This window comes from Mus pahari, chromosome X (assembly GCF_900095145.1).
Source record: "Mus pahari chromosome X, PAHARI_EIJ_v1.1, whole genome shotgun sequence".
Lineage (NCBI taxonomy): Eukaryota > Metazoa > Chordata > Mammalia > Rodentia > Muridae > Mus > Mus pahari.
Window position 1 is genome coordinate 38,645,668 of NC_034613.1, and position 10,937 is coordinate 38,656,604.

Genomic DNA, 10,937 nt, shown 5'->3' on the forward strand with positions numbered 1-10,937 from the left:
AAAGGAAAGGAAAGGAAAGGAAAGGAAAGGAAAGGAAAGGAAAGGAAAGGAAAGGAAAGGAAAGGAAAGGAAAGGAAAGGAAAGGAAAGGAAAGGATGCTCCCTTTTGGCATTGTACTTTTCTCTGGGCTTCTTGGAAGCCAAAGTTCAAACAAAAAAACGAGAGTAAAGGGAGGTGTTGTACCACTTCAGCAAATCTCTATACGATCTTTGAGCCATGCAAAAGGTTATATTCTACAGGTTATTTGAACAGTTGTAGACGACAAACATTCTTGTGCAGGCTGGAGACATAGTTCAGAGGTTAAGAGCATTTGTTACTCTGACAAAGGACCTGGGTTCCATTACTAGCACTCATGTGGTGGCTCACAACCAGTTCCAGGGGATCTAGTTCCAGTGGATCCTATGCCCTCTTCTCTCCTCCCTGGACACTGCAAACACATGGCACTCATATAGGCAGGAAAACCACTCACACACATAAAGTAAAATACATAAATCTTCTAAAGTACATTATTTTTGCCACTAAATAAAGCTTTTGAGCATCGGGCTTGAGGAAAATTCAACACAAGTAGTTCAAATTTACATGAAAAACTTGTAGTAACTCAGGACAGACATTCTTTGAATATCAGTGCCTTACCATTTCATCAGCTAAAATACCATTGACTCCATTTTCATACAAAGAAATCAACCAGTTTAGTCCTCGGATCTGATAATCTCTCAGTGGTCCTCCTTTCACATCTGAAAACAAAAACAAAGAACCTCTCAGACTTTTATTAGTATACTAAAGGAAATTTGGTTTTCTCCCACTAAACTGCAAAAGCAACCATAGTGTGATACTCACAGGATGGGGAGACCTCGAATCTAACACACACATTCGCTGTTTTCCTACTCTCTGACAGAAGCTCCTCATCTTCCTCTTGTTCCGTGCGCCTGTGGCGATAGCTAGGTGAAAAGACAAAAACAAGAGATTTCACATTCACAGCCAATGCTGAGACACCAAGTTAGATTTGCAAATGTCTTTTATTTAAAAAGGAATGTGTTATCTAGTGTCTGGCATAGAATGTGGTAGAAGCAGTCTACGGGTTTTTGGTTTTTTGGTTTTGTTTTGTTTTTTTTAACTAATTAAGTTCTGGTAAGGAAAACAACAACAACAACAAAGATCATTATCTCCAAAACATATTTACATTGTCAATAATCATATTATTCATAGAAAGTTATACTGAGCAAATGAAATGGCAAAGGGGGAGATAAAAAAGGGAAAGGGAAGAAAGTAGAAGACTGCATACTCTCCAACAGAAATCAAGCTCTGCTTGTCATCTTTCTTTACTCGAGGACGAGCCAGTTTCATATTGAGAGGAGATGTAGGAGACTTCTGTGCTGAAGGCTGAATGAAATGTGCAAAAAGTTCCGTCTGCTTCAGTAAAAACTCAAATCTCTTTGCTCTGTCTGCTTTCTAATTTACAAACGAGAGGGAAAGAGAAAGATTTGCTTTTTATGTTCATTCAAAGTTATTTATCAAACATTTATATTCTGCTTAATTATGAAACATCCTTGGCACTTTTAACATATTAATCTACTGAATTCCCTTTGAAATCCATGAGGTGAGCACTAGGGCCGTACCCATTTTACAGATGATAAAAAGGAGGCACAGAATGGGCAAGGAACGTTTCCAAGCTTCCCCAGATTGTAAATAATCAAATTTTAAAATGCTATTTCAAGTAGTTTGAACAGAAGAAAAATTACCTGACAGATTTAGTAAATACTCTCAAAAGAAGTATACCCTTGGGATTGGAAGTATAGTGCAGTATTTCCAAGGCCAAGAGTTCAATTCCCAGTGCCCAATATGACAGTAAGATCAGAAAGTCAAAATTAGAAAATTAATTCTATTTCTAAACATGATCTTCTTTTTCTCTAACTCAAAAACTGCATCAATTATGTATGTCCTAAATAGAAACACATATATATTGGAACCAGGCATGGTGGCACACAACTTTAATCCTAGCATTGTTCTGCAGAGGCAGAACAATCTCTGCGAGTTCAAAGTCAGCCTGGTTCACAGAGCAAGTTTAAATACAGCTAGGACTACAAAGAGAGACCTTATCTCAAAAATAATTATAAATGAATGAATAAAATACATATGTTATAATTCATACATACTACAAAGTTTGCGAATTACCAATCAACATTTAGAAATAACTGAGATCTAGGCATAGAGTACCAGCTGCTCTCAAAAATATTTTCAATGTCATGATACAATAATGTAATGGCACTTCTTTGAATTACATCAATCTGAAAATTTATATTTTATGCTATTAGTATGTAAGATTCTACACGAGGGAACAGAACTTAGAGAAAAATATAGGCACACATATATGTGAACTAGTTTGTATATATTAAGTATTTCCACATTTAATGCTGATGTGTAGTCTAAAATTTCAATAAGTACCTAAGCATTACATATAATCTACAGCATCAAAATAAATGGGTTGTTTTATTTTATTTTTATTCTTAGATACCTATTTGCTTTCTAATAAAAGAAAAAAAGGTGCGAATTTAGATGGGAGGCATGGTAAGGAGAATCTGAGGTATTAGAGGAAGGGAAAACATAATCAGAATATAGTAAAATAACCATTTTCTATATAAGAAAAATAGAAAAAAATAAAAATAAACTGATTCACAACAAAATGTTAAAAGCTCAAGAGTTTACTTCAGCCAGGCAGTGGTGGCGCACGCCTTTAATCCCAGCACTTGGGAGGCAGAGGCAGGCGAATTTCTGAGTTCGAGGCCAGCCTGGTCTACAAAGTGAGTTCCAGGACAGCCAGGGCTACACAGAGAAACCCTGTATCGAAAAACCAAAAAAAAAAAAAAAAAAAAAAAAAAAAAAAAAAAAAAAAAAAAAAGAGTTTACTTCATCCTAAATAAAGGAAGAAATAAAGATTTTCGTTTTGCTTAATGGTCACTCTCTGACCATTCAGCAGAGAATACTTGATTACTGGTGAAAAATTAATAACACCAGAAACTTACAGAATTCATTAGCATAGATACAAGACTTAGAAAAGTACATTCAGATCACACGCTGGAAGGAGGCCAAAACTTCCCCAATTCGTGTTATCCTCTCTGGAATGTTGTTTTGAGAACTGTTAAAACATTAACTGTCTCCTTAGATGTGGTCTTAAACATTAAGGCACAGACTCCTGTAAAAATAGCTATCAGCAACTAAAACACATATTTCCTCCCTATTTAGTTTCAAAACTGCAAAAATAGTCCTTCTGGGGGCAGGGAATCCGTTTCAACTAGCTATTTGGTCCTCGGTGTCTAAAAATTAAACTAGTTACCAAAGCAATATATGGGGCTCAACTAAGATCACACTAGTTAACTATATAATACTTTCATGCATTGGGTTAATAAGCCTGAATATGCCTCTAATGGTATATTACCATACTACACATTTTGGTAATGTATAGCATTTGTTTATATATAATTTTAAAAGGAAAAATGCTGATCTGGTATTGCGACAGCATTTCCCTCAGGGTACAAAGCCACATTGATACTGCCATCCACAGATCCCTCCACCACTGAGTACACAAAATGTCTTTGTCTTACAGCACCTTAGTATTGGATAAAGAACATCAAGAAAAAGTAAGACATGAGTTCTCATCCCAACTATTCCACATAGTTTCTGATATCTTTAATTTTCTCCTTTGAAAATGAGAATACTTTATTCAATAAAATGTAATTGTTGACTGGGGAGAAGGTTCCATGGGTAAAGTGCTTTTCACAAAGGTATAACACCCGGAGTTCAAATCCCTAACACCCACATAAAAAGCTAGGTATAGTGGCATACACCTGTATTCCCAGCATCAACAAAGAGGAAATGTGTGGATCTCTAGACTTCAGTGGCCATCCAGCCTCATCAAATCTGTAAACTCTTAGTTAAGTCAGTGAAAAAAAAATTAGTTAAGGTGGAGCTTGATTAAGAAGGACCTTATCCAAACCCTTCCTCAAGATAAGTCGGAGAGATCCAAGATCAAAAACTAAGGTGAGCAGTGACTGAGAAATATACCTGACAGGCATTTCTGGCCTACACACACACATACACACACGCACACACATGTACACACACACACACACACACACACATGCACGCACACATGTACGCATTCACAGACACACACATCACAGAGAAAATGGTTGTGACAATTTAATAAGTAAATTACGTTTGTACTCTGAAATCGGATTATGCATCATAAACAGACAAGTCTTTTCATCTTTGATATTTCTATAAAAATTAATCAAAATCCGTGTATGGTAGTGTACATCAGTAATCACAGAAATTAGGACTATTTTACAAACAAACAAACAAACAAACAAACAAACAAAGAGAAACATGCTGTTTACCACCTTACCAAGGGTATATTTACCATTTTCTCTTCATATTCTGGATCCATTTCCTTTTCAGATTTGGTAGCTTTAGCAGCAAGTTTGAGTTGAAATGGAGAAGTGATTTTCTAGAATTTCAAAGGAAATAAATATCAGCTAGTTGCAAATCAAGGTCTTTAAGCTCGTAGATATTCTCCCTTGAAGGAAGACAAAAATAATTAAATAACTTGATAAATAAATCACTGAGGGACACACATTGTAGCAACGATGAAAGTTATGAAGCAAGTCTTATGATTAATCCAATTCTGTGTACCTGAGATCCAATTAAAAAAACTAAAATATCAGAGAGATTGCATTAATTAGAATAAAAACCAAAAATAAAACATTGGGCCTTTTCATCTATTTTTTAATTAAAGCAGAAGAAATGTATAACCATAATATAAGAGACTTAGAAATCCCAAACAGGCTAATGTTCAACCACAAACCAAAGAATTCAAGAAATGTAAATAATAACTCTCCCAAATAGTTCTTTATGTACTGGAAACAAGCCAGACTTTCAAAATAAAAGACTCTGGCTTCTGTTCCTGAAATGACACTTTTAAAATTTGTTTTCCTAGACTAATTAAAGCATGTATATTTTTATACAGTGCAACACGATCTCATACTCTTAAAATAACCCAATAGTACAGCTTCAAACTGGTCACTTTATTTCCTCTGTAAAGAAAATGATTCTGCCTATTCAGGTTACAAGAATATTCTGTAGGAGGGATACTGTTGATACTTTTAAAGTTGTAATTTTAGTGAACACTAACATTGATTACTAACTTGAAAAGTCTAAAACAACCTGGAAGTACAGGGTTAATATCTTATGTATCCCACATTTTGTCAAAAACAAACCTATTGATTTAAATATCAGAACAGACATAGAGTAAATAGGCTTCTCTAGGAGAAATCAAAAGATAACATAACAAAAGCAAGAAACTATCCATCCAGATCAATACCAAGAATATTTGAGTTTAAACAGACACTTTGCAGAAATTAAAGCAAAAACAAAAGAAATTAGTTCACATTTGTCACAACTTTTGTCAATGTGTTGTTAAAAATCTTACAGAATAATTCAGCATCAGAACTGGACCTTAAGCAAGAAAAAGAATGCTTCCAATAATTAATGACTGTCTTCCAACATTTGCTAGACGTTTTATTTTGAGGAAATTCAAACAAAAATTATGGAGCTTGACCTTGGTCAGAGTCCTACTTTGGAGCACTAATCACATACCAACCATTTTGATTATAGCATCTCATGTGTTATGATCAACGTCATGAAATGTCTTGAATGTAATTCTTGGTGTATTGGAATAGAAACTGAGAAAGACACTTTCAAGACCATACTTTCAACATGTCAGATATGCTGTGAATCATGGTACACGCCTTTAATACCAGCACTTGGGAGGCAGAGGCAAGTAGATCTATGTGAATTCGAGGACAGCCTGGTCTGCATTGAGAGTTCCAGAACAGCAAAAGCTATGTAGAGAAACCCTGTCTTAAGCAAACATAAAATGCCACATATAGTAGAAGTCTCATTTTCAAAGCAACTGACTCTTAGATATCAAAATTCACATCTTTATCTTAAAAGATCAATGAGGTAGAGTTTTGAAGTTTTAAAATAGTAACAGTTACTTCACCTTTGTGTGAGTGTGTGTGGGGAGGGTGTGAGGAAAACTTCACTTTCAGAGAATTACATCTCAGGAAAATATGTATTCGTTACTTCTGTGCTTAAAAATCTAATCACACACTAATTGAATCCCTCATCTTGAGGAGTACTATTAAAAGTAATAGGTAACCACTTCATTGGCATGACTCTCCACAACAAATTCCTTAATTTTTTCAAAAACCTACCTTTTCAACCTTCTTATTTCTATTTGAGTATGTGTCCCAAAATAAATTTCACATACAAGAAAAGATAAAAGGTAAAGAAGATTTGTCTAATGGAATACTTGTGGATTTTACCATCTTGCTGTCTTTAATATATTTTTGACCATTTCATAAATGTGTATGATACATTTGGTCAATTTCACACCTTTTCTCTTTATCCCCTCCAACTTCTGGTGAACTCTTCTTTATCCCAGCTAATGCACCCCTACATTCCTGCCATATATATATATATATATATATATATATATATATATATATATATGCAGATCTTATAGTATTGATGCCAAGAGAATGTAGCACAAGTTCACCAAAAGCATTTGCCTTAAAGACCATGACTTTGGAATTTTAACTCCTGCAAAATACTATTTCTACATTCCTAAGTAATCCAGCTATCACTTAGCCAAGTAAGTTCAAGAACTAGAAGGTAAGAAGAAAATACCCCTGTGTGGGCTAAACATCACAATCAGTTCACTGATAGCTCATCTACTTGATTCAGCATGAAAGCACTCTTCATTCAGAAGTATGTTTACACTTATTTCTATCCAGTTCTACCACATTTGATAATCTAGCTTTGCATGCCCCAAGAAATGAAAGCAGTACAAACGACACAGTAAAGACCACCAAAAAAGGGTTATCATGGACACCAGGAATAGATGGCAGAACTCCAAAACTAAAATGCTTCTTCTTGTTTAGTAGCATCCTTTATCCTTGGGGTTGGGCTTCACTGGTATTTTCATGATTTTATGGTAGATAAATTTCTTCTGATGAAAGTAGATGAGGTCTTTAAAAGTTGTAAGTGAATAGCTGGCTAGCGAGGAGACAGAAAGAATTATTAGAAACAAATAATTAGAAGTTATTATTACTAAAAAAGAGTCTGAGAAATGGTTATTTAGTTGAGGGAAATCAGCATGCTTAATGTCAACTGGCTTTGTAACACTGTCAAAGTACACTAACCTAAGGCTATAGGAAAGGATAAATGTGAACCCCTTACAGATTCAAGGTAGTACAAAATATACTTAATATTTTAAAGGATTCATCTATGTGGATTTCTATACATCTGTGTGGGTGTATGCACATGTGGGTGTGATGACCCCATGTACCCTGTGGAGGGACAGAAGAGAGTACCAGGTGTCTTATATCATTTCCTTGAGGCAGAGTCTGTCCCTCATCCAAGAACTGCCTTTTCTTCACTAGGCTTGCAGCAACCAAGCCCCAGAAATTGCCCTATCCTATCTCTGTCACTCTCAAAGATGAGGTCTTCAGATGTGTGCTGCTGCGTTATGTGGTTGGTAGAATCCAAATTCTAGTTTTCATGATTATATGTCAAGAGATCTTAACCTTTTTTCCCATCCCATCCCAAACTTAGCTTTTAAGGACAATTTAAAATTAAATAAATAAAAAAAAAAGATGGACCAAAATGAGAATGTTTAGAGATCCAGGAAATGCAGCTTCTATTCTGAGTGGATAAATGAAGTTCCTTCATAACAGCATACAAAGATCATGAACATACAGCAATTATCTTCATGCTTATTACATATATTTTAATTGATCCCCCGTCTTTTCAAAGTGGAAATCCAAAAACGTATACAATTTCAAAATGCAACATTGAGTTCCATGTGAAGAAGAAGAAATAATTAACACATATATTTGCCTAGTCTAGAGAATAAAAGACACTAGATGCATTTTTAATTTCTTAACCAAATACTTGGTATTTGGCCCAGCTTTAATGATCTGTGCCATCTTAATGATCTAAGTACCACACACATCTTACACCCAGTGTTTTCAATGATTTTCACTTAGCACTTTCTGTTTAATCAACCTTGCAACAGTAAACTACATGACTTAACTAATGGATTTAGCATTGTTCTTCTGATTCAAGGCAAAAGGTGTTAATTTCCCCCAAAAGCTATTCATTTAGTCATATACCATTGTATAATGATTTATACAAAGTCACTTGAGATTCCTAAAACATAATTTCAATTACCCACCATTTTTAAAATCATCGTGTGTATTATTAAATGGGGGGGGAAATCCACCTATAAACAATCTGTTCTGCAATTTTATTATACATCAAAACTTCTTACGTTCCACCCTATTCTTTAACATCAATTTTTCAAAGCATTGTATAATTTTACTTGTATATTCATAGGAGATAACACCTACTTCCTGGATTTATCTGTAATAGGTGTGACAGTGCTCCTCTCTCATGTGTTCATCCTACAGAGTAGGACTTTACAACGTTTAAAATAAACGTGCCCAGGAGTGAATAGTGCCCCACTAGGCAAGGGAAGTGAAAGACTGGAAGGCCAAAGGCCAGATAAGGGGGATCATCTGGGTGTCCGGGAGTGAAACCCTATACCATCAGGGGCGGGGCAGGAGAGGTAGAGGGTGCAAAGGTTGGACATTTTCCTAAGACAGCATGGTTCCTCAGTGTGAGGGTTGTAAGATAAAGCGCAGAGAGGATGTTTTCTTGACATAACACCCCCTCCTCACCATGAGGCAAAGATCAAAGGAACATGAGAGATTTTTTTTTTATTTCTGTAATCCCAAAGACAGACACTGCCAGTCACAGCAAGCATTATCTTCCAACCATTCTCCCTCTTCCCCTCCTGCCCGCCGCCACCACCACCACCAGTAGCACCTTGAAATTTAAATTACAAAAATAAGCCCGTGCCAAATCCCCTTCAGCGCGGCGGTGGGACTGAAGGGCCCAGATTTCCCAGGCAGTGGCCGACGGGAAGAGGGGGGTAGAAGAGCGAGCAAGGAGAGAGAGGAGGAGGCATTTTCCTGCACAGTCCCATCCCCCACAAGGTTCCCCCAGTTCCGGGAAGGTAGAGGGGGGCCCGAGTCTAGGAGAGACGCGGGGCTCAGGATCGGGACACCCCGCTACCCGGCCGCGCCCCCGCCCTGCCCCGCCCCCGCTCAGCAGGCGGCCAGCAGGAAAGGGGGAGGGGAGGGAATGCTAGATGGTTCTGCCGCCCTGCTGCCCTAATCCCTGCAGTGATCTTGGTACCTGTCGGCTCCAAAAGGTCAGGGTTTGGGCCCCTGTAAGGGGCCAGGCACGGGATGTGTCCAGCACACACAGAGCGCGCGCACACACCCCTTTCCTATTTACCTCCTTCTTCTCGCCCTTCTCAGTGGCCGTGGTGCCTTCGGTGGCGGCGGCAGCCGCTCCCTCCTCTTTAAAGGTGGACGGACCGGGCTGCTCATCCTCTACAACCACGATTGTGGCTCTGGCATCCGAGGCTGCCACGGTGGCTGCCTCTGTGGCCGTGTCCGGCTCCATGGCGTTGGAGCGGGAAAGACGAGGTGGGACGAGGAAGGGGAGAAGGGAGGTTCCTGGGCGACAGCAGTGGCTGAGCTGGAAAGAGCTTGCTAGAGCAGGGGTGGAGAATACTAGCTTCCAACCCCTTCGCTCGCCCCCCACCTTCTTTAAATAACCCTCAACCCTGCCCCACTTCCGTCCACCCACCCTACGTCATGGCCTCCCCCCATCGCCCTCCCCTCTCCGCCCCCCCTCACCAATCGCGAGACTCCCCCTCCCCATCCAGAGCCCAGGCTGGTCCCACAGGACCAACTGTTGCCTGACTGTGGGGTGCACTCGGGGGTGGAGAACGAAACCCACAGCTCGTGGCCCCTTAAAATTTCTACTTCTCCATATGCCCCCAACAGTGAACCTGAGTTCCCCTGACAGATGTGTGCAGAAGAAATTCTCTTTCCCTTCAATCTGTTCTACCTATTCTGCACCTCTGTACCTTGGGGCGCTCCTTCTTGCACAAAGAACTCCTCTGCTTATGAGTGCTATTGGTCTTTCTCAGCATAGCGTTTCTTCGGAAAGCCCACAGTCCCTCTAAGGACTGCCCTTTCCCGGGTTTCTGAAAGGATTAGATTGATGGTTAACAGTCACCTTTGGAGACTCTGCTGAAAGAGAACTTGAATCACTTGATGTTAAAAAGGTGAAACCTGACTCACATTTTATGAAAAAGTCTTCTGTTTTGCTTTCTGATTTTCTCAAATGGCCAATATGCAGGAGTCCCTCTTTGACAGCACCCCTGAATTTTAAAACTCAAGGGGGACAATGTCTAAGTCTTCCACAAAACCTAGGGCAACTTCTGATACGTTACCTGATATTGGTCATTGAATTGAACGGCTATGATTTTTTTTTCATTTCTGTTCTGTTCACATCTTTCTATTAATCAATTATCACTGAATGTATTTTGTAAAAGATGCAAGTATGGATAAACAAGTCTATTAACTATTGCTTCTTTGTCTCCCCATCATTTATCAACAATAGAAAGATTGATATCTTAGCCTTTAAAGTTCTGTCATTAGAGATAACAGACAATATAACATGTAAGAAACAGTATACCAAACAATCACAAAGCATACTGTTTCCAAAATGAAGCAAATACTTTCCAGAGTAGCTGTGGTTTGGTTAACTTCCATCAACACACCTTCCTAAACAACCCATCTAAAATAAGGTGTCATTTGTGCAAATAGTACCATAGCAGTCAGATGACCCCAAATATTATATATTACTCTGTCATCCATACCTTAGTGTGAATGGCTGAGAGATTCTGTCTCTAAATACTTTCTCTCTCTCTCTCTCTCTCTCTCTCTCTCTCTCTC

The 10,937-nt window shown here is 38.3% G+C and overlaps 1 protein-coding gene across 3 annotated transcripts in view; it reads right to left on the minus strand.

Moving 5' to 3' along the window:
* The window catches only part of Smarca1 (SWI/SNF related, matrix associated, actin dependent regulator of chromatin, subfamily a, member 1), a 74,722-nt gene extending 64,911 nt beyond the window's left edge, over positions 1–9,811 (minus strand). For 2 of the 3 annotated variants that reach the window (XM_021187515.2, XM_021187518.2), the window contains exons 1-5: positions 9,424–9,811; positions 4,403–4,504; positions 1,283–1,449; positions 838–938; positions 634–734 (exon numbers count right to left, since the gene is read on the minus strand). In XM_021187515.2, the coding sequence (XP_021043174.1) occupies positions 634–734; positions 838–938; positions 1,283–1,449; positions 4,403–4,504; positions 9,424–9,594 (642 nt within the window). In that variant the 5' untranslated portion in view covers positions 9,595–9,811. The remainder of the gene's footprint in view (positions 1–633; positions 735–837; positions 939–1,282; positions 1,450–4,402; positions 4,505–9,423) is intronic. The other variant, XM_021187516.2, reaches the window with a different exon arrangement.
* Between the last annotated feature and the right edge of the window lie 1,126 nt (positions 9,812–10,937).